The sequence below is a fragment of the Phocoena sinus genome, chromosome 18, assembly GCF_008692025.1.
Source record: "Phocoena sinus isolate mPhoSin1 chromosome 18, mPhoSin1.pri, whole genome shotgun sequence".
Lineage (NCBI taxonomy): Eukaryota > Metazoa > Chordata > Mammalia > Artiodactyla > Phocoenidae > Phocoena > Phocoena sinus.
This window is the reverse complement of record NC_045780.1, coordinates 65,821,878-65,846,355: the sequence shown is the minus strand read 5'-3', so window position 1 is coordinate 65,846,355 and position 24,478 is coordinate 65,821,878. Positions and strand designations below refer to the sequence as shown.

General features: G+C 38.0%; 1 protein-coding gene across 1 annotated transcript in view; it reads left to right on the top strand.

The window, feature by feature from the left end:
- The first annotated feature begins 1,191 nt into the window (after nt 1-1,191).
- The window catches only part of UGGT2 (UDP-glucose glycoprotein glucosyltransferase 2), a 172,584-nt gene continuing 149,297 nt past the window's right edge, over nt 1,192-24,478 (top strand). Inside the window, exons 1-5 of the mRNA XM_032611137.1 lie at nt 1,192-1,456; nt 8,593-8,675; nt 13,077-13,207; nt 13,676-13,788; nt 23,341-23,515. Coding sequence (XP_032467028.1) covers nt 1,305-1,456; nt 8,593-8,675; nt 13,077-13,207; nt 13,676-13,788; nt 23,341-23,515 — 654 coding nt within the window. The 5' untranslated portion in view covers nt 1,192-1,304. The remainder of the gene's footprint in view (nt 1,457-8,592; nt 8,676-13,076; nt 13,208-13,675; nt 13,789-23,340; nt 23,516-24,478) is intronic.

The following is a 24,478-nucleotide window of genomic DNA, read 5'->3' as shown; positions in this document are numbered from 1 at the left end:
ATCAGTGCATCCCCTAAACTAGTTTCCCCGGCTGCTGCGTCTCTTTACCATATATTTTAATATTTACAATAAATTTCCTCTCTTCTGAACAGAAAAAGAATTCCTGACTAGCAGCCAGAATCTTGAGGCTTCACCACTGCCCAGTTAAATAAAACTGAGTATTTTGTGTTGATGAGTCATATGTACTGGAAAACCAGTTAACTCTATTCCAAGGTTTTGTTTTTGAACCTGATGAGTTTTCGGGTCAGACAGTCCTTGGATGAAATCGAGACCCAATCACAGCTGTGTCATTTTGGCTGATAAAGACAAAAACAACTATCACTTCTCTACGCATTTTCACCTGTAACCTTCTAAAACAGCTCTTCTCAAAACTTTAACGAGCAAAGCTATCACGTGGGGTGCCTGTTAATCTAGGGGCTTGGAGTCAGTAGGGCTGGGGTGGGGCTTGAGAGTCTGCATTTCTAATAAGCTCCCGGGTGATGCTGAAGCTTCTGGTCTGTGGACCACTTTTGAGAACAAAGGCTAAAAGCATAATTCCCAGCCAGCAGTATCAGCATCACCTGGGAACTTGATGGATGTGAAATGCAAATTATCAGCCCCCACACCAAACCTACTTAATCAGAAACACCGGGATGAGGCCCAGCATCCTGGGTTTTAACAAGCCCTCCAGGTGATGTCGCTGGTTTTCGCATACTCGAACCACCTGGGGGGAAGGGCGGATTAAATACTATTGATGCCTGAATCTCACCCCCAGATATTGCCCTGTAATTGGTGCGTGGTGTGGTCTCGGCATAGGACTTTTTAAAAGATCTACCAGGTGACTCGAATATGCTATAAAATTTGAGAATCCCACGAGGTAGGTATTTGAACTCGATAGGCCTTTTTTCCGCCTGTGCAATGTGGATAATAACCACGCTGGTTCGTGCCTTCGCTTCCAGAGTTTGCCATCTCCAGCCAGCCTTAGTCGGCCAAAATCCCACTTCAGTCTCCTGGCCGCGTGCCCCAGAGCCTCTGTCCGAGAACCGGAGGTCCCAGTTGTGGACCCGCCGGAGCATCAGCCACACTCCGCATTCCGGCGCCGCCCGCACCTACGTGGCTCAGGGCTCAGTCCTCTGCGGCTCAAGGGACTGCGCCAGAGCGCTCGGCGCATGCGCTCGGCCCAAGCCAGGCCCCGGTCCGAGTAACGGACTCGGGCTCCCTCCACCGGAAGTGGGCGGCCGCGCTGCGGGAGGAGCCGGGGGTAGCTCAGTAGCTGTGGGCTGTGGGCGCCGGGTCCACGGGGATCGCGCTTCCTCCTCCGCGCCATGGCGAAGGCCGGCGACGTGGTGCGGCTGCTCCTGGGCTCTACCGCACTCTGGCTCTCGCTGCTCGGCGCGCGGACCGCCTCCGCGTCCAAGGCGGTGACTGCCAAGTTGGCCGCGAAGTGGCCAGCGACCCCGCTGCTGCTGGAGGCCAGGTGAGTGCGGGGCCGGACCGTCTGCCGAGCCGGCGCGGAGGGAGGGTCCGGCGGGGCCGGGACGCACCGGGCGTCCGGGACCCCGACTGCGCCTGGGACGCCGTCTCTTAGCCCGCCGGCAGTCAGCTTCTTGCACCGCCGCTGGTGCTTTGACCCCCAGAGCATCACCTCCTCCCCTGCTACCCTGTGCGTCGCACTCACTTGCAGTTTCTTTCCCCCGCCTTCGTACTTTGCCTCATCCACGGGTTTTAAAACTTTAATTCGTTTGGATTTTCTTAGCGTTTACGAAAGAGGAAAGGAAGAATGGGAGGTAGACTGTGGCGTTTAATGCAAGCTCTTCAATTGATGTAGGCAGTTCTTTTTAGGAACCGGTATTTGAAGCACCTGGTTTGAAGATGATAACATTATTCGGTCAGCTCCTAGGCTTCCTGTGGAGAAGACAGCTTCGCAAAGCCATTACTTCTTTCTGAATCTCATTCACTGGGTTTAGTGCATAAGGTTTCATTTATTGTGGAGAAACAGAACTTGGAGCTATTGAATTTTGCTTTTAGTATTCCAGGAGTTAAACAAAATTTGAAAGTTTTTTCTTTTTTTAACCGGCATGAAGTTTTAATGCCGGTTGCATTTGTAGTTCACCAAAGCAACAGCCTTTGGTTCTAAAAAGAGTCTTTGTCGCCCTACGTGACATTACATGTGTAAGATATTGATACTGAAACAGATTTTTAAATTGAGCTATAATTGATGTAGCGTATTAGTTTCAGGTGTACCACATAATGATCTGATGTATTTACATGTTGTGAAATTATCACCACGTAAGTCCAGTTAACGTCTGTCACCACACGTAGTTACAAAAGTTTCTTTTCTTGTGATGAGAACTTTTAAAATCTTTCTTGGCAGCTTTGCAATCTACAGTACAGTATTAAAACTATAGTCATCATGCTGTACATTACGTCCCCATGACCTATTTATTTTGTAGCAGAAAATTTGTACTGTTTGACCACCTTCACCCATTTCACCTGCATTTCTGCTTCTGGCACCCAATCTGTTCTCGGTATGTGAGCTCATTTGTTTATTGTTTTTGTGTGTGTTTTAAGATTTCATAGGGTATTTGTTCTGTCTGTTATTTCACTGAGCAAAATGCCCTCAGGTCCGTCCGCGTTCTCACAAATAGCAGGATTTCCTTTCTTATGGCTGAATGATATTCGTGTGTGTGTACCACATTTTTTGTATTCATTCATCATTCAGTGGATTCTTAGGTTGTTTCCATATCTTGGCCATTGTAAATAATGCTGCACTGAACATAGGAGTGCTTACATTTTTTCCAGTCATAGTGTTTTCACTTCCTTTGCATAAATACCCAGAAGTGGAATTGCTGGATCATGTGATAGTTGCTTTTAAAAATTTTTGACGAACCTCCATACTATTTTCCATAGTGGCTGCACCAGTTTACGTTCCCCACAACAGTAAACAAGGGTTCCTTTTTCTCCACATCCTCTCCAACACTTGTTATCTCTTGTCTTTTTTTTTTTTTTTTTTTGCGATACGCGGGCCTCTCACTGTTTTGGCCTCTCCCGTTGCGGAGCACAGCCTCCGGACGCACAGGCTTAGCGGCCATAGCTTACGGACCCAGCCGCTCCCCGGCATGTGGGATCTTCCCAGACCGGGGCACGAACTCATGTCCCCTGCATCGGCAGACAGACCCTCAACCACTGCGCCACCAGGGAAGCCCTATCTCTTGTCTTTTTGATAATAGCCATATTCTAACAGGTGTGAGGTGATATCTCACTGTGGTTTTGATTTGCATATTTCTGATGATTAGTGATGTTGAGCACCTTTTCATGTACCTGTTAGCATTTGTATGTCTTCTTTAGAAAAATGTCTATTCAAATGCTGTCCAGTTTTTAATTGGATTGTTTGGTGTTTTTTTTTCCTATTGAGTTGTATGAGTTCTTTACGTATTGATTATTAACCCCTTATCAGATATATGATGTTCAGATATTTTCTCCCATTCAGTAGTTGCTTTTTCATCTTGTTAATGATTTCCTTTGCTGTGCAGAGGCTTTTTAGTTCGATATAGTCCCACTTGTTTATTTTTGCATTTGTTGTCTTTGGTTTTGGTGTGAAATACAAAAAAAATCATCGCCAAGAGTGATGTCAAGGAGCTACTGCCTATGATTTCTTCTAGGAGTTTTATGGTTTCAGGTCTTATGTTCAAGTCTTTAATCTATTTTGAGTTACTTTTTGTGTATGGTGTAAGATAGTGGTCTAGTTTCATTCTTTTGCACACGGCAATCTGGTTTTCCCAAAAGTATTTATTGAAGAGACTGTCCTTTCCCTGTTGTATATTCTTGGCTCCTTCATCATAAATTTCCCCGTTGTATATTCTTGGCTCCTTCATCATAAATTAATTGACCATATATGCGTGGATTTGTTTCTGGGCTCTCTATTCTGTCCCATTGATCTATGTGTGCCAATACCATACTGTTTTCATTGTATAGCTTTGTAATATAGTTTGAAGTCAAGGAGCATTTAGCTCTAGCTTTTCTTAAGATTATTTTGAATTTGGGGGTCTTTGTGGTTCCATACAAATTTTAGGATTGTTTGTTCTATATCTGTGAAAAATGGCATTGAAATTTTGATAGGGGTTGTGTTGACCCTGGATATTGCTTTGCATTGTATGGAGACTTTAACAATATTCTTCCAATCCATGGACATAGAATATCTTTCCATTTATTTGTCTTGTCTTCATTTATTTGTGTTGCCTTCAATTTATTTCATCATTGTCTTATAATTTTCAGTGTACAGGTCTTTCACTGCCTTGGTTAAATTTATTCCTAGGTATTTTTTTGATGCAATTGTAAACAGGATTGTTTTTTAAATTTCTCTTTCTGATAGTTCATTATTAGTGTATAGAAACCCAACAGGTTTTTGTATACTGATTTTTGTATCCAGTAACTTTACTGAATTCATATATTCTCACAGTTTTTTTTGGCGGAGTCTTTAGGGTTTTCTATATATAATGTCATGTCATCTGAAAATAGTGACAGTTAGGTTTCTTCCTTTCTGATTTGGATGCGTTTAATTTCTTTTTCTTGCCTAATTGCTCTGGCTAAGACTTTAAGTACTAAACTGAACAAAAGTGGTGAGAGTGGGCATCCTTGTCTTTTTCCTGATCTTGTGCCTGACTATGATGTTAGCTGTGGGCTTGTTGTATATGACCTTTATTATGTTGAGGTACATTTCCTTTATACCCACTTCGAGTTTTTACTCTTAATGGATGTTGAAATTTTTCAAATGCTTTTTTTTTTTTTTGCATCTATTGAGCTGATCATATGATTTTTATCCTTAATTTGTTAATGTGGTGTTTCACATTTATTGATTTGTCGGTGTTGAACCATCCTTGCATCCCTGGAATAACTTGATTATGGTGTATGATCCTTTTAATGTATTACTGTATTCAGTTTGTTGATATTTTGTTGAGGATTTTTGCATTTATGTTCATCAGGAATATTGACCTGTAATTTCTTGTGGTGTCCTTTTCTGATTTTGGTATCAGGATGATGTTGGTCTTGTAAAATGAGTTTGGGAGTGTTCCTTCCTCTTCTCTTTTTGGAAGAGTGTGAGGATTGGTGTTAATTCTACTTTAAATGTTTGGTAGAATTCACCAATGAAGCTGTCTGGTTCTGGACTTTTATTTGTTGGGAAGCTTTTGATTACTGATTCAATCTCCTTATTAGTAATAAATCTGTTTGGATTTTTCTATTTCATGGGTCAGTCTTGATACTTTGTATATTTCTAGGAGTTTATTCATTTCTTCTAGGCTGCCCAATTTGTTGTTGTATAATTGTTCATAGTAGTCTCTTATGATCCATTGTACTTCTGTGGTATCAGATATAATAAAACAGTTTTTATTAAATAAAGTATTCTAGTTTAAAATATGTCCCCTTCCTCTACCTTTTCCCCAGTTTCTCACATAGCTTACATGGATCTGATCTCATACTCAGTTCCAAATCAGTCTAACTTCTCCCAGTATTAGGCTGATGGTTGCAGTGTTTCAATTTCTGCTTGCCTCAGGAGTCTTAGAACTGGAGCTCCTGTAGGATGCTCTTTAAGGCCCTTCACAATCTAGCCACACTCTGATGTACCAACCCCATTACTTTTAGTGGGTTGAATGGTGGCTCCCAGAAAGATATGTCCATATCCTAACCCCTGGAACCTGTGAATGTTACCTTATTTGGAAAAAGTATCTTTGCTGATGTAATTAAGTTAAGGGTCTTGAGACAAAATTGTTGTGGATCTGGATGGGTGCTAAATCCAATTTCCTTATAAGATACAGAAGAGGAGAAGACACATACAAGGAGGAGGAGGACATATGAATAGAGACAGAGATTGGATTGGTGTAGCCACAAGCCAGGGAACACCTTAAGCCTCCAGAAGCTGGAAGAGGCAAGGAAAGGTTCTCCCCTAGAGCCCTTGGAGGGAGTGTAACCCTACCAATACCTTGATTTTGGACTTTTCCAGAGCTGTGAGACAGTTTCTGTTGCTTTAAGTCACCAAATTTTTGATAATTTATTACAGCAGCAATAGGAAACGAATTTGATTTTGTACCTTGAAGTGGGGATACTGCTGTAACAAATACCTAAAAATGTAGAAATACATGTTGAATCTGGAAGGAGCTGGAAGAGTTTTGAGAAACGTAGAAAAAGCCTAGATTGTCTTGAGGAGACTGTTGGCATAAATACGGACATTAAAGGCGATTCTGTTACGGACTTAGAAGAAAGCGTGGAGCATGATAGGAAAAAGCTTCTGTCATCTCAGAGAATACTTACATGATTATGAATAAAATGTTGGTAGAAATATGAACATTAAAGACACTTTTGGCAAGGGCTTAGAAGGAACTGAGGGATGTGTTATTGGAAATAAAGAAAGATGACCCTTGTTATATAGGCAGAAATCTAGCTGAATTAGATTCTACAGTTGTGTGGGAAGCAGAACATGTAAGCGATGAACTTGGATAGTTAAGAGAATTTCCAAGCAAAGTATCATCTGGTTTCTCCTTGTTGCTGTAAAATGCAAGAGGAAAGAGAGAAATTGAAAAAGGAACTGTTAAGGAAAAAGGAAGCAGCCTTTGGTAATTTGGGAGGCTCTCAGCCTATCCAGATTGCAAAGGTTGCTAAAATTAGGAAACTCGGTGTTGGGAATGCATGCTCTGTAAAGAAGGCCAAATGTGTGGCTGGATATCTTTTGTTGTATAGATTAGGTGTGCGACTTGTGGATCCACTCAGCTATCTCAGCAGATGCCAGGAATAAAGAGGGGCTTATCCAGGAGAAGGATCTGGGGAGGATCCTTGTGTAATGGCATGACCCTGGTGAGATACGTAGAAGAACCCCAAGGATTTTGATTGTTGCATCGATAGAAACACTGCCTGCTTGGATCAAAAGGGACAGAGACAGGATGAAATGAGAGAAGGCTGCCAGACTTCCAAAATTCTATAGGCAGGAAGTTGGCTGATAGAACTACATGGCTGCAAATGTGTGCTACACTTCAAGAAGAAGGGAGAATGACACTGAGGGCAAAGCCATGGCAGGCAGCACAGAGGGTGGAGCAATAAGCCACGGAGAGTTATGCTCAAGTCTTAAAAACCTAACAGGATCTTGTGCTGCAATTTGAACTTGCTTGGGATTGATGACTCCTCTACTCTCTACTTTCCCCCTTTTGGATTGGAATATCTGTCTTTGGGATTTGGAACACCTATCTCACCACTGCATTTTGGAAGCATATAATTTTTTAGTTCTACAGGTCCACGTGTGGAGAAGAAGTTTGCCTCTGGATGGATCGTACAGGGCCTCACTCATACATAGTTTAGATAATTCACACGATGAGATTTGAGACAGCTGATGATATTTACTCATATGTATAAATTCTGCCATATGGAAGAAGTCTTTTACCTGTGAATGCACAATAAATGAGCATGTCAGTAGTTGTTTGGTCAAGTCAATTAGGGAATAAGTGTTGCGCTCTACTTTTCTCAAGGTTTTGTACCATCCCTGTCCTTTTCAGGTCACATCCTATTTAGTGTTCCCCATAGTTTCCTCTGCTTTTAGCCTGTTTGTTTGTTTCAATGCCATTGAGTTAGACACCATTAATAGCAAGAGTTGCTTTGAAGTTGCTTATTGCTTTAAATCCCTATGTCTGCCCTGTTTATGTTGATGAATTAATCAGTTTTTCTCCTTTTCACCTCCTTTTCCCCCTTTAGTGACCATCTCAGACTCACAAGAATTTATCACTCTGCGTGTGTCTGGAAGTCCTCAATACTTCCCATTTATATTAAGCATTAGTTTAGGTTTACTGAGGCTTAAAAGAAAGATAAGGTGGGCAGTAACAAAGTCTGTGCTGTCTGTTTGGTGGTTGTGTCTCTTCTGGTTTAAATAGTTAAATCTACTTGTTTTAGTTGTCTTGCACTTTGTTTCATACAGGACTGAATAATCTTTCACTTATTTCATTATTTCCAAAAGGCTTTATATTGCTTTGGCTATTTTTTTTTTTATTACTTACACTCTGGATAAATGGAAGTTTCTTTGGGCTTCAAGACCAAAGACCTAATGCAATACACCAATTTTCTGTTAATTTTTTGATTAAGATATTTTCTGTTTTAAATAATAAAAATATTGTCTACACAAATACGTAGCTAAATGAAAATAATCGATAATATGACTTTTAAAAAATGTTTATAAAACCAGGTTTTGGTTGTGAAAAATAGGCAGTCCATTTTTTAACTTTTTACTTTTATATAACACTCTCTGTATTGCCATTAAATTATACTTCTCAGTGGCATTTCACATGAAGACACAAAATAAATTATCCAGTTTTTAGCTGTAGCTAATAAAGAGGAAAAGCCAAAAGTAATTCCTTATGTAGTCTTTTCCAGTCATGATTATATGCTTGTAGTTAAGAACGATACCTCAGGGAAGAATCAATTTGTTCTCTTTTTGCATTATAGTAAATGGAAATCAGCGACTTTTATTTGAGGAGGTTTTTGTTTTTACCAGAAGTTGTAATTTAGCTCTAAAATATAGTACTGAAACCATTTTTTATTTCTATCGATTAACTGATTACTTTTATTTTTTTTTAATAGTGAATTTATGGCAGAAGAAAGTAATGAAAAATTTTGGCAGTTTTTGGAAACTGTACAAGAATTAGCAATTTATAAACAAACAGGTAGGTGATGTACATATTTCAACTTTCAAGATATGTATCAATATTTATGTGCCTATATTAGATATGTTTATTGTTTTCTTGTTTGTTTTTTGTTTATTGTTTTTAATGGTAAAGTTTAAGTGTAAATGCTTAATTGGGTTAGTAAGTCTGAATATTAAATTTGAAAAAATGTTTTAATGGAAACTATTCCAAGCATCCATTTCCAAAAATATAAGGCTCTAATACGTTGTTATACAAAAACTCATATGATTAGCAGTGTTTGGATATTTCATTATAATCAAGCAGGAATAGAAATTGTTGAATTATGGTTTTCTTTTTACCTAGATTTCTTTGAAATAGTATTAGTTTTGCATCTAGTAATACTAAAATTTTTTTGCCAGAATACGTTTACTCCTGAACTCTTAGAGAGATTTTTAATACTTGCTCTTATTGAGTTAGGTAACCTGTGTGCTTTCATTTCATTATTTAGAAAATTGACTTAGTTATTCCTACTTTTTTTAATATATATGAGAGTATATATCTATGCATACATACATATATTCTTAGAATGAACTAATGTTTATTAATGTGTTTCTTAAGGAAGATCAGATGCTGAAATTAGGTTTTCACGGCAGAGGCTAAAAGGTTAATTACTAATTATTATAAAGAAAGGTTAAAGAAAAAGGTTAGTTTCCTATCTCTACAGAGAATAGAAGTTTTGAATGTTTTAAGTGTTCGTTTACTAGAGCCTGTTTGGCTTAAGTGGCTTTGAAGTTCAACAGTTTTATGATTTTATGAGATAGGTTTAAGATAAAGGGAGCAGACATGACTTTAATGATATTTTAAACTGAAATATTTCTAAAAACAAGTAATTTGCTCTTTGAAAAAACTTTTACTAAAAATCTTCATTATTCATTAATCATGATTTGAGTCACGAGAGACAGTATGCACTGCTTTAGATACTGAGAATACAAAGATGAGTAAATGTGATCTGTGTTCTCCAGACCTTATAATATGATAGAGACAGCAGAACAGCTACATGTATTATTAGGTGATCAGAACTTTAATGGGGGGGGATAGGTATAACCCGGACGTGCGTTAAGAGGCACCCGTCAGTATTTCAGAGAGAGCAGGACAGCCTTTCCAGTGGTGAATGCTGGAGTGGAGTTTTGGATGATAGGATTTAACGAGGTCGTAGGGAAAGGAGACGGGTAGAAGACACCACAGGAATAGATTATGTGGAGAAACTGTGACCACTTAGGAGTCTACTTGTAAAGCAATGGGTGATTGTTGTTCGTTGGTTTTGTATTTGTCCTGGTGATTTTACTTTTGGTATTTGAGGTAAAAATAAGCTAGATTAATATGTCAGGTTTTCATGAGAGTTAAAAAAATCCAACACCAGATTTCCTGGCTCTCACCTAAAAATCCTGACTGTACCTTTCCCAAACCTGTTGTTCTCAGTACATGCTTTATGGCCTTATTTGGTGCCATTTTCATTGGAGAAGCAATCTTGAAAATTACTCTTATAAATTTTGAACCTTTAAGTTGTCCAAATTTGTCAGCATATTTTATACCTAAATAAAACAGCATGTCTGGACAAACTGGTGGCAGATCATCAACAAGTTGGAATATAAGCTCAGAAGTACCTAAACTCTACTTTAAGCATAGGAGGTGTATGTGTTTCAGGGTTGAACCTAAAATGAAGTGTATTAAATAAGAATTACTAACACAAAACTATAATTCTGTTGAACCTGTTCATAATGGTGAGAGCCAAATGCATATTGCTGCCTCAATGCTGACCTTGTTAGGTGTAGGAAGAAACGGTATATATGAGGAATTAAATATGACACAAGCTATCAGATTTTACTGAATTTGTTTTCAAGGCATTATCCTAGAGGAAACATTTAGAATCCTTAGTTACTTGTAATTTTCTAGGTTGTTGAATCTCCATGAGACCCTCTAAATACTCTCCACTGAAAAATAATTTCAGTGATGTACTTGCCTAAAAAAATTGTAAAAGTTGAACATTAACTCTTTGAATTCAGGTGCTAGTTTTCCTGCCATTTCATGAGGACAGTTTACATTATGTGCCAGCATATTCAGACCTTTTAAACATTGAATTGCCTGTTTTTAAATCATTTTGTATGGGTCTGCCACAGAGTTATATATTTATTGATGTCTCAAGATTCAAGTGGCATGGTATTAGCTAACCTTTGTAGTTTTGTGTGATGAATCAAATATCAATCAAGGTTTATCTGACTCCAGAGCCCCTATTTATTTCCCCTTCTCCATGTTCTCAGCATATAAAAATCTCATTCTCAAAGTCCTTCAAGATTTTAATGGTTTCTACACAAGTAAAGTTGCTCGTATATTTTAATGGAAAGATTTTTAGAAAATGCTATGACATTTCTAACTCAGTTACTTATAATTGAGAACCAGGTTTGGGGTAGGAAGATTGCCATCTGGACGTGTCACATTTGAAATGCTTGTGGAATATCCAAGTGAGGATATCTAGTAAGCTGATGTAAGTGAGAGATTTAGGTAAAAAAAAAAAAAAAAAAAAAAAGCTAAAAGGTAGAATTGGGGGGTTATCAACATCAAGAAGGTAATTGCAGTTATAGGGAAAAGAGATAGAATGAGAAGAAAATAAAGAACACCAGTATTTAAGAGAGAACCAGAGGAAGAACCTGCAATAGAGACTAGGGAGCACCAGTGGAGGTGCGTGAAAACCTAGAAAGTGTGATGTCCTGAAAGCCAGGGGAATATTAAGTGCTAAGTGATAGACATTATCAAATACTAAAGAAGAACCAAGTAATATAAATACTAAGCTTTTAACAGAAGAAAAATTAGTGGTGACTTTGAGAGCAACTTTTACTGGTATAGTAATAAAAACTACAGTAGGTTGAGGAAGTAGAGATAACTATTGTCAAGTCTTTCAAGATTGACTATAAAGCAAATAAGGTGAATCAGTGCGTGACTCATCATGTACTGCTGCCGCTCTTTTTTTTTTTTTAAGATGAGAGTGATTTATGTATATTAAATGCCAATAGGTAAGAAATCAAGTGAAAGGTGAAAGAAATCGAAAGGGCAAAATCATTATCAGCAGGTTAGCTGGTAAGCATGGATTTAGTTATTTTTAGACATTAGCTAAAATAGTCCAGTGCATCCATAATTATCTTGCAAGTTAAGCCTAAAAATACATAGGTTTACTTTCTGTAACCCCTGAATCCTATATCCATTACTAGATTAGAGACAACCTTAACAGTGACTTTGACAAATCTTGGTGTCTGTGGTCAGGCACTACTCACATTTGTTTCTGTTGACCCTCTTCTCTGTTTTCATGTAAAACCAATGTCCTTTTGACTGATGTAGTCTTTGTTATATTATTGCATTAATTTTGACTGTTTTGTTGACCCTATAGCTATTATGTCTTTTTTAAGATCCATTTTTAAGATAACATCTCTTCTCTACTTGCTTTTGTGTTGCTTTTACTATTGAAGGCAAGTCTTGCCTTACTTTTTGATTCTTGGGGGGGAAACTCACCATAACTTCCTGAGAAAATCACCTATAGTTTGTTAAAGTAGAAGTGAATGAGCACACCTACTCTTATATGATGACTCTTTGAAATTACTGGATTAAGAAAGTATTATTGGCCTAGAATGAAGAGGTCTATTCACTTCTTAAATATTAATTCCAGAAATGCATTAGATGCCTATTTTGTGTGCCAAGAGTGGAAAGGTATAATTGAAAGGCTAGAAAAGATTCTTGCCTTAACAGTTTATAGCTTAATGGGAAGGACAGCATTAAACAAATAATTATACAAATAATTTTTAATTACTGTTTGAGAATTGATCTAGGGATGGTATAGAGTCCTTTGCTATTCTTAGTCTCCTCTTAAATTGTAAGTAGGGCCTATATTTTATCTATGTATTATAACTCTACAAGCTTGGAGTGAATTGGTCTATGTTGGCATCTTCCAAATAGATTTTTTTTTTTCTTTTGCGATACGCGGGCCCCTCACTGTTGTGGCCTCTCCCGTTGCGGAGCACAGGCTCCGGATGCGCAGGCTCAGCGGCCATGGCTCACGGGCCCAGCCACTCCGCGGCATGTGGGATCTTCCTGGACCGGGACCCGTGTCCCCTGCATCGGCAGGTGGACTCTCAACCACTGCGCCACCAGGGAAGCCCCCAAATAGATTTTAATGGCAAGATTATTTTCATCTGGACTTGTATTGATTGCCTGGACTTCACTGGAAGATAAAAATGAATAATAAACTGGAGATCTTGATTTTCCCTTTTGCTCTAACATCTTCTATTCCAAACTTAAAATATGACATCAATTTAATTAGCTATACAGTGAGAAATGTGCCAATGTGTTGAATACAAAATACTAACATCCTTTTCTTTTGAATTCTTTTTGTAGAATCAGATTATTCTTACTACAACTTAATCCTGAGGAAAGCTGGACAGTTTTTAGACAATTTACATATCAATCTCTTAAAGTTTGCTTTCTCTATAAGGGCATACTCTCCAACTATTCAGATGTTTCAACAGGTATGTAAAAATACCCAAACTATATTTGACAAAGAAGCATGCTAGCAATGTACATACATGTATCTTAATGTGAATATCTTTAGCTAAAAATCTCCAAACTTGTAATACCTGCTTCCATAGCCTATCATTGATTATATTTTCATTGTTACCATTGATTATAGTATAATTGAGTATTTTAGGTAATTTTGTAGTTATTTGGGATAAGGCAGTTACGAAGACTAATCACCAGTGAAGTGAACTGTAGTGACAATTTTAACTTAATGGGATGTTTTCAACAATTTCAAAGCATGTTTTCCTCCTGTACAGTTGATTTTGTTAAAATGTTTGATTCTGTTTATGTATTTTTACTTTAATTAGAGCAATAACTTAATAGTTGGTAAGCTATTTTAATCAAAATAATGTGTAAGTTTAAAAAATGATATTGTAATTATCAACTACTGTAGCTAAGTGTAATCTTTGAAATCTTAGATTGCAGCCGATGAGCTTCCACCAGATGGCTGCGATGCATTTGTGGTCATCCATGAGAAACACACGTGTAAAGTTAATGAGATTAAAAAGCTGTTGAAGAAGGCTACTTCAAGGTAAATTAATGATCGGCCATAGTGAAAGAAGTGGTTTATAAAAAGAGATGAGGGGTGAAATAGAAACTTCTTCTAATAAAAGATTTTAATATTCCAAAACATTGTATATTAAAGAATGTGCTCTCAATATATCTAAATCCTTCTCTGAAGTATATAAGTACTTTCAATATTCCATCTTGATTAGCTTTTGATTTTAGAATACCAAAATACTGTAAAATATATGAGAGATGTATTTTATGTAACGTAAGTTGTTTTTGCAAATACAGGCAGACCTCAAAGACATTGTGGGTTCACTTCCAGACCACCTCAGTAAAGTGAATACTGCAATAATTGACACACATTTTTTGGTAGCCCAGTGCATATAAAAGTTACGTCTGCACTACACAGTAGTCTGTTGAGTGCCCAACAGCATTATGTCTAAAAAAATGTATACCTTAATGTTAAAATACTTCATTGCTAAAAACTGCTAACCATCATCTGAGCCTTCAGTGAGTCAGTCTTTCTGCTGGTGGAGAGTGTGAAATATTGCAAGAATTACAAAAATGTGACACAGAGACAGGAAGTGAGCAGATGCTGTTGGAAAAATGGTGACCATAGACTTGCTGGACACCATTGCCAAAAATCTTCAATGTGTTAAAAATGAAATATCTGTGAAGCACAGTAAAGCAAAGCACAATAAAGTGAGGTATGCCTGTAAACATACAAAGCTGTGGATTTATCTAAGCTGTATCTCTTTAAATAGAAACTGAATGTATACCTTGGGAATAAAAAATAACAAAAACAGTAGTATAGAATTGCTTTTTTATAATGCATTATTCAAAACCTTTTTCTTCTTCCAAGTATTTAATACAAATGAATATGAGAAGTAGGAAGGAGATTATTAATTTAGTAGTGATTTTTACAGCGTAATGCCTGCCAGTATATGTTTTACTGCCTGATTGTTTATACTTTAAGAAGTATTAAAGTTGTTTCTCTAATTTTGAAAGAGTTCTTTATATATTAAACAGTAACTTCTTTTATTTGTCGGAAACTTTTTCTAACATTTATTTATATTAATTTTAATATAGAGAAGCTTTTATTTTTACGTAGCCAAATTTGTCCTCTATGTATGTATGTTTTTATACTTACACAGTTTTTCCCAAACCTGAATGAGAGATTTTACTAATATTTCCCAGTAGCTTTCTTAAAGTTTTTGTTTTACCTTAAACTTTTAAACTATCTATAATTTATTTTCTTAGGAAGGCAAGGATCCAGTCAGATCTTTTTCCCCTCAGGTGGCTAGTCAGTTATTATATTCATTATATTTATATTATGGTCTATTTTATAACTTTGTTCTATACTGTTATGTTTCTTGTAACAGTACCATGTTGTTAGTATTTATTGCTTTACGATTTATTCCGGTATCTCACAGGACAGTTTCCTCTTCATTGCTGCTTTTTTATCCTCCAGAATTTCTTAGCTCTTTGCGCTTGTTGATGCTTTCAAACTAACATTAGAGTCCTTTTTCTCCTACCAAATTGCCTCCCGAAAACGCCTTGGTTGGGTTTTAATTAGAATTATATTAAACCTATTAGTTAATTTTAAAAGAATTTAAATGTTTATTATGTCGAATCTCTCAACAGATAACATAGTATGTTTTCTGTTCATTCCTTCTTTTAAAACTTTAAAGTTTTATAATTTACTGTGTTTTTAAAATCAGAAATAACTTGTTTTATCAGTTGTTTTGCATCTATTAAGATGAATTCGAAGTTTTTCTCTTTGGACGTACTGTGTATTATGGTAATATATTTTAAACTATTACACCTTTTCATTTCTAGGGAGAACTATTTGTTAATGGTGTGGGATTATCTTAATTTTTGTTGAAGTAAGATTGCTTATATCTTTATTAAGATTCACTTTTCTACTTTAATGAGATTAGCTATTATTTAAACTATGCCATTTTTTAATGTTATTCTAGCTTCATATAGTGAATTAGGCAGCCATGTCATTCTGTAAGAATTGGTGTAGCATAGCAATTACCTATTTCTCTAAAGCATTAATAGACTATGAAATTGTCAGCCCTAATGTGTTTTTCTTTTCCTAGTGCATTTTTTACAGTTAACTTTGGTAACTTTATTTTTTAATTTAATTTAATTTATTTATTTATTTATGGCTGCATTGGGTGTTCGTTGCTGTGCACAGGCTTTCTGTAGTTGCGGTGAGTGGGGGCTACTCTTCGTTGCCGTGCGGTGGCTTCTCTTGTTGCGGAGCACAGGTCCTAGGCACGCAGCCTTCAGTAGTTGTGGCATGTGGGCTCAGTAGTTGTGGCTTGCAGGCTCTAGAGCACAGGCTCAGTAGTTGTGGCACACGGGCTTAGTTGCTTCGCGGCATTTGTGATCTTCCTGGACCAGGGATCGAACCCGTGTTCCCTGTGTTGGCAGGTGGATTCTTAACCACTGCGCCAACAGGGAAGTCTGGTAACTTTTAAAGTTTATTATTGTTACTGTTTTCTGGCATCTGATGTCTGATGTTATAATTTTCTTAGAGAAACTAATATTAAAGTTAAATATTTAGATATTTAATCTAAAATTAAGATTTAAAAAAGGTTAACATCAAGCCGTTTGGGAGAGCAACCTGCCATGGATGCCGTGAGTCCTTGCATGTTCTCTTGCCTGGTCTGACCAGTAAAAAATGCAAGACCTGACCTGCTGTATACCTGAACCATTTCTCAGGGTTGTGTTTGTAGTGAGCAACCTTGAGGAACTAGGTAACGTTTCCTTCTGGAGAGAAGAACGAACTTGTTTTCTGCTTGTTATAAAACTGGTTCCCCAAGTACAGTGATCCTCAGCTGCAACGTACACCCACTGTGTAGTATCCATTTAGCTCCATATTTTGTCCCACAGCCCGCCTTGTGGAACTTGGGGAGCAAGTATAATGCTGCTTGCTATGCTTTGAGCAATAAAAGTCCTTTCTCTTTGACCCAGGAGTCTCAGGCCTTCTGCCAGAATCCATAAAATGACAAAAGCCTAACTTACTACTTTGTAAGTAGGCTAAAACCAAGCCTTAGACCTTTTCTAGTTCTTGACGGTTTTAGAAACAAGAGTGGGATGTTGACAGACGCATGGCTTTCTGAAAGAGGAAGGACAAAGGCCCCCTGGGTTGGGGAGACAAAAGCTCAACACTTGGATTTCTTTGCTACTGCCCCCCTCTCTTCCGCCATTCTGCACTCCCTGTGCTCCTGGCTGGATGACAGCAGTCTTCTTCCGATAACTGCTACTGTAGCTCCTCACACAGGATGTTTGATCTTTGTTCGTACCGGAAAAGGCACCTAAACTCAATTGGTGGGCTTTGGAAGGTGCTCATAATGGGAAAGGGAATTAAAATGATCTCTTGACCAATTCATTGTACTTCTATTTTTATTGTTTTGGCTCCCACATCTAAATCTATAACTGGTGTTGATATTGTGTGTGTATATACTTTGAATGCTGATGAACTCTAAAGCGAGATACTCTCACTGGGAGACTACTTATCTACTGTCTACTCCCAGGTGGTCCAGCAGACTCAACATAGAATCCCAGGAGGAGAAGGGGGGGAATCACAACTTCAGTTACAGACCGAATGGCTGCTTGAATGCCCAGAGAGGTAGTTTCCAAGTACAGTGTCGCCACCTGCCCGACTCAGCCATCAAGTACACCCATTTTTAAAAAGAGAAACTTAAAATGCTGAGTTTTAGTTGAAACTGAACACCTGACTCAGGCAGTCTTGTGACTCTACTACCTGATGTCTACATTTTGGCACAGGTCAACTAGGATTCAGTGACTAACAGGGTAGAAGGGAGTCAGTGAGCCTCTCTGGTCAAGGGGAAATAGTATATTCAAGAGTTACTTAAACCTTGTGTGATCTTAGGGTTACATGATGAAGTGGCAGCAGCTCCCCTTTGGGACAAACCCAATGCCCCATTCCATTACCTGAAGTAAAATCTCTGACTCAGTGGGGCCCTCAGTTCGCAATTGTTTCCTTTAATGCCTGGATCAAGTTACTGATACACTCGGCTAAGTTACAGTCTGGTGGTGACTTAGGGCTGCTGTTGCAGTTCATCCAGGCTGCAGCTGTGAGAAACCAAAAGCAGATGTGGTCAGTCCATTCAGTGGGCAGAATTCAAGGTCTGACACTTGAAGACTACCAGATTAGAGGCACCAGTCTTTGGGGCTGTACACCGTGAGAATAAGCTGCACCTGCCCATCTGACAGTCTGGGTTACTTCTGTAGATACACACAGTCCACACCCATTATCCAGTGAGTCTGAGTGGAGTCGAGCTGCATGTCAAGACTGCAGCATCCAAATTGCTGCTGTTGCTACCTGGCTCCACCACTGCGTGGAAGATGCACCATTACAGACAGGAGCACGATAAAGGACTACATGCTTCTGATGTAAGATCTACCACAGCATACCGGGCTGTGACCTCTGCCCAGAGATGGTTTCTTTGTCTTGTGGTAAAGGCGTCCGCATTGCACTGGGCCAGCACCTGCTTCTGGCAAACTGACTATGTCAGATGTTTGACCCTGCTCTTGGTGCTACCTTTGGTACCTCATCCCTGTCGAGACTTCTTTACGTTATGGTTTTGCTACTTAAGTCCAATCAGCCAACTCTGGCCGCACCACTGTAGCCCTTGGATCTAAACTGTTATTTTTCTGGCTTTCCAGATCATCTATAGTCTGACGGCTACGCACCTTATTTCACAGAGGCCAGCAACACTAGATCAGTAGTCAAAAGCATTCACTGAACATTCCACATTCTCTACCACCCACAGGCATCTGGTTTCTGAGCATACTAGAATGGCCTCCTCAGAAATTCGAAAAGTTTTGACTCTACCTCTCTCACCCTCTGATCCATAGGCTTTAGTAAGGCCGTTTGATCTCTGGATGTTACCATGCTCGGAAAGATGCCATCTCTTGGCCATCTCCTGTGAAATGGTTAGGATGAAAGAGGTAGGAGGTTGTATGGATTTGTTCAGGATTCTACCGTGACCGTTGCTGGGTGTCATGTATCTTTCCTTCAGTCAACAGCAGCCTCAGGTCATCCTGGTTGGTATGGCCTCCGTGTGGTAGCCCAGCCAGAAGGGGCTTGAAGAATTCAAACTTAAATTTTGGTCTATCCCCCTGGATTGTTTAGTTGGAAAGATGTGGTCCTACATCATGAAGATAACCAGTTGGTTGAGTCCACTGCTTACCAAGTCTTTCCACAGTGACCACAGGGGCCTAGCTGGGGGCCTATAATGGGTCTTTGTAAGTTTCTTAAAAATGCTCTTGTCTCACTTGAACCTGATTCTTCCAGATGAAAGGTGTGGGTATAAATAGAGGATGATTCGAAAATAGGTCAAATTGGAGGTATTGGGATGGGACACATTGATTTCATGGCTACTGAGGTGGAAGTGCAAGTCTAGCACCTGACCTTAGGCTCTGAAGGTGTGGGAAGGGGAGAAATTGCTTTCTTTGATCCTGGATCCAGCACAGCAGCCTGTCCAAATAGTCATACAGTCTGCCTGAGTCGGCCAGCAGCTGTAGCTGACAGTCTGGCCTGCTGTGGGGTTTGTCATTCCTCTACATGCTGTGTGAACATGGCCAGTCCTGGGTCTGACTTGTGCCTGACTCCCATCAGTGGCAGCTCCTAAGCGTAGATTCCTCCCTCCCCCAAATTCATGTGTGAACATGTGGGCTGGACAGCCTTCTTTTAATCTTAATGATACAAACGTACATATACACTTCCATCTCCTGAGCAGCCGGGTTGATGCTGCAGCTACTAGGTGCAAGTTTAACAATTTTGGAACTGGAGTGACACGTGCCATTCTGGGATTAAATGTTTGTATTTCTAGAAAGCAGGCACAGAATGTTTTCATTGGGGGTAGCGGTTGCTTTCTTATTATTGGGGGGGGTGGATTCTGCCATAGCCCCGAGTGTCTTTCTTGGTATGGTAAGACTGTGAGGACTTGAATGGTCTGTGCCCAGGCCATTTCTCAGGGTTGTGTGCGGCAGGTGACTTTGAGGGATGAGTTGATGTCTGCCTCTGGGACCTGCTTCTTACAGGATGAGGGGCTCCCCGCACTCACTGCTTCTTAGCTGTGGTGCGTACAGCTAAGCATTCTTGTGTAGCATTCTTGTGGGTCCGTTTCCACCCTAGTGGAATGCGGGGGCCACAGGGAACTGATGCAAACATGCTAAATAATGCTCATGCTGTTTATGTGCCAGGAGTAGTAAAGTTCTTTGTTTTTGACCTAAGAGTTTGTCTTCTGCCGGGATCCATGAAACAACAAAAGACAAACTTATTAGCTTGTAAGCGGGGTAAAATCAGTTCCCTAACCTGACAGAAACTAAATGGGTATACATAGATATATATAGTGTCTTTTATATGTATACACACACACACACACACACATAGTTGTTATACATGTGGTATATGTGTGTATGTATATGTGTATATGTATGTATGTAGTGTTAATCTTTTTTTTTCTTTTTTGTGAACCTTATGCACATAATCCTTGGTTTATGTCACACTATCAACATTGGTCCATGGTGGTTGTTTTTTCTCATTTAAGCAAATAATGTATTTACACACACACACACACACAGTAATAGGAACATTTTAATTTTTTCCCTCTCCGTAGATGTTTCTCATTCCTAAGTTTTCTTCAGTTTTCATTTTCTTTCAGTTTTTCCAGATTAGATTTATATTTTTTAAAGAAATAACTGATACACTTATTATACTTTTTTTTTGTTCTAATGTATTACCATTTGCATTCATATTGTTTCTTATTTTGCCTTTGGTTGAGTTAGGAATGTGGGTTTTTTTATCTTTTAATCATAACACATTTAGGGCATCAAAGTTATCTTTCTTTACTCTATGGTATTCTTGTCCCAATTTCCTAAAAAACTCCTTTTATTTCCTTGTTGGGGGCAGGGGAGGAGAGAAAGTTATACTCATTTAGGACGGTGACGATTGCTGTCACTTTCTCCCAAATAAATAAATGACATTTTAGTGTAATATCTGTCAAGTTTGGGGCAGATTCAGACCATGGATCTTTGAACCATGGAACAGGAAGTAGAGAGAAAAAGAATTACGCTATCTTTCTTTTTGTCTAGTACATTGTTGTATTTCAAGTGGTAAGGTGTATTATGTTTTAAGTAGGAAGACATCAGTTATGATTCTAAGTTAAACGGCATAGATTTTATAATTACTGGGTTTTACTCCCAAATTATAGTATAACGTTATTATTAGTTTTCAGCTTCATTAAGAGTTTTTGTTTTTTTCTGTGTCTTTGAAAATATCATTGGAGATTCTGGGAAATGTAGCATTAAGGTCTGCTCTCCAAAGGTCACTTCAAATCTGTGTTACCCTCCTTTTTTTGTCCAAAGTGGAAAGCTGCATTTTTAAAAAATTTTTACTTTTTAAAAAAATTTTATTGGAGTATGGTTGATTTACAAAAGCTGCATTTTAAAAGTTAAAAATATTATATGTGGTCATTATTTAAAAAATTCAAATAATTCAGAAAAAATACAAAGTAGAAAGGGAAAATGACCCATGATTCTGCTAAGTTTGGTACATTTTTTTCTTTTTAAATACATATATTCACATGCAGATATATTCTTTTTTAAAAAACCTACATGGGATTATACTATAAAGGATGTCTTAGAACCTTCCCCCACTGAATTATACATCCCTACATTTCTTGCATATAAATAAATATAAATATAGGTCTATGCTTTGTCATTGTGGAGCAGGACCCATTTATATAGTGTTGTATTTCCGCCTGACACATAGTAGATGCTTAGATATTTATCAAATGAATGATACTGTGATTAAATGAACAAGTACATTTAATTATCCCACCCCTTGTGATAGATATAAGGTATTTTACATTTTTCCTCTATTATAAACAATATCTAGTTGAACGTCCATGTACATATTTTTATGTACATGTATCGTTATACTGTTATCTTGATAATTTCTAGAACTAGAATCACAAGGTAAATAAGTGTATGCATTTAAAATTGGTACATATTTCAAAATTTTTCTTCAGAAAGCTGGTTATGTTTCATACTCCATTTCTAACATTTTCACTAATGCTAATTTGTATGACTTCCCTTTATAATCTTAGTCAATTCAAGAAATGTAATTTCCTATTTTTAAATGTAATCTAGTCGATTTTTAAAAGCTGTTTTCCCTCTTACGGAGTAATTCTCCATACATGTAGTATAATTTTTTATTACCTATGATGTATCCATGTGATTCCTGAATGAATTAAAAAAGCAGACTTTGAAAGGTATGTGTTTTAGGGTATAAGAAGGCACTCACCAGGGCTTCCCTTGTGGCGCAGTGGTTGAGAGTCCGCCTGCCGATGCAGGGGACACGGGTTCGTGCCGCGGAGTGGCTGGGCCCGTGAGCCATGGCCGCTGGGCCTGCGCGTCTGGAGCCTGTGCTCCGCAGCGGGAGAGGCCACAGCAGTGAGAGGCCCGCGTACCGGGAAAAAAAAAAAAAAAAAAAAAAAGAAGGCACTCACCATTACAGACTCATGAACAAATGTTATATTAACCTTTACCTTTGTCTCTGGGAAATCTATTTCATTTCTTCTAATTTTTTTCTTTTCTATTCAACCTCAAGATTTATCTAATAGCATTAGCAGCCTTTCCAATTACCAACATTTGAAAACATTTATCTTTAATACTAATATTAATTTCATTGTGAAGATAGAATTTACTAATATGTATAAAGAATCTTGCATAGTGCCTGGAAAATAAGACGTCAAAGTCTGTTTATGATGGTAGGGCCAGACCATAGGACTGCTCTGTTTGTTTGATTATCCTTTGGGATTTAATGAGTTGTTATTCATATAAGAACTGATAATCTTTGCATGACATAGTACCTTTGTTTTTTAAAGATTTGGAGCCCATTTTCAGGGAATGTGAGCTATAATGAAAGGTTATATTCCTCTAATTGAAGAAAATATAAATTTTATTTCATCAAAAAATATGTTGCCATTTATATTTTATTTTATTTTTTATTTTTTTTTCGGTACGTGGGCCTCTCACTGTTGTGGCCTCTCCCGTTGCGGAGCACAGGCTCCGGACGCGCAGGCTCAGCGGTCATGGCTCACGGGCCCAGCCGCTCCGCGGCACGTGGGATCTTCCCGGACCGGGGCGCGAACCCGTGTCCCCTGCATCGGCAGGCGGACTCTCAACCACTGCGCCACCAGGGAGGCCCTATATTTTATTTTTAAAGATAGCAAACATTGATTGAAAATAAAATATTTTTAATATTCAGTGTTGGGCTAACCAAATTTATTTTTTGTCTTTTCTGTCATTCAGAAGTTCTGTTCACAGAGTCACCACAGGAAATCTAAATTCTTTTTCTGTGATTTTATGTATGTGTCTGTGTGTATATATATATATACACAGACACACACACAAATGCATATACATACATTCCTATAGGTTTGATAAGTAAAAATTATAAAGTTTCACGACATGTTTCTCATATGCTTTGCTTTCAGTTCTTGTTTGTGTTTTGTTTTCATTTTAGGCCCAGACCTTATCTGTATAAAGGAGACCACAAATTTCCTGCAAACAAAGAGAACTTACCAGTGATTATCCTCTATGCAGAAATGGGTACCAGAGCATTTCGTAAATTTCACACGGTGTTGTCTGAAAAAGCTCAAAATGGGGAAATTCTTTATGTTCTTCGGCATTATGTTCAGGTACGTGTTTGTTTTGTCCAAGATTATTTTGGCTATAAAAAATACATTTTATAATTATTTCTTTACTAGATTTTACATGATAATTTCCCCTAGAATAGTTATTTAAAGATTTTTTTAAACTGACAGAACTATCACATGTGAATTTTATGTGGAAAAATATATTGAGATTCTGTGTCTTTTCTGGAAGTATCATGTTTATATTTCTTTCCTTTATAATATATTTGGAACAGATTTAAAACTTGGATAAAAAACAAAACCGTATAACAATAGCATGGGTAATATCTGCTAGGATTCATGAATGTAGTTATTTTGAATGAAAATGTATTATGATGAGGAGGTCTAATTTACTTGGTGTTTTGATAGTATATATTAGTTCAGAGTGCTAAGCTTGGTATGCAAATACTCTCAAACCTATTTGTTTGAAAGGCTGATTACTTACTTATGCAAGTTTCAGATCAAATGTGTTGTGTTATCCCCGCCTCCAGAGCTCTCGTTGCAGTCACACTCTATCACATTATTCTGTTTTAATGACTTCGTAGCACTTATTACTGTGCTGTCTCTAATTTTATTTCTTTAACACCTACACACACACACACACACACACACACAAACACAACCAAACTCTCACCATCACACATTAAAATATAATGGCCATTAGAGGAATGACTTTGTTTTTTACTTCTATATTCTGAACATGGAAAGAGTGTTTTAATTTGCATTTCCCAAAATAGTCATGATGAATTTAATGTTTAAAGTAATAAAAGCATTACAGATATACTTAATTGCCTATCCATATCTTTTGCCTGTTTTTATATTGGATTCTTTGGGGCTTTCCTCCCCCATTTAGATTTTTAAAAACATATTCTGAATACCGGTCTTCTACACTCTACAAACATCTTCTGTGTATTTCTGGTCTCCTGGTAATAAAAAATATATACATCATATTTCATTTAGTGCAAGTAT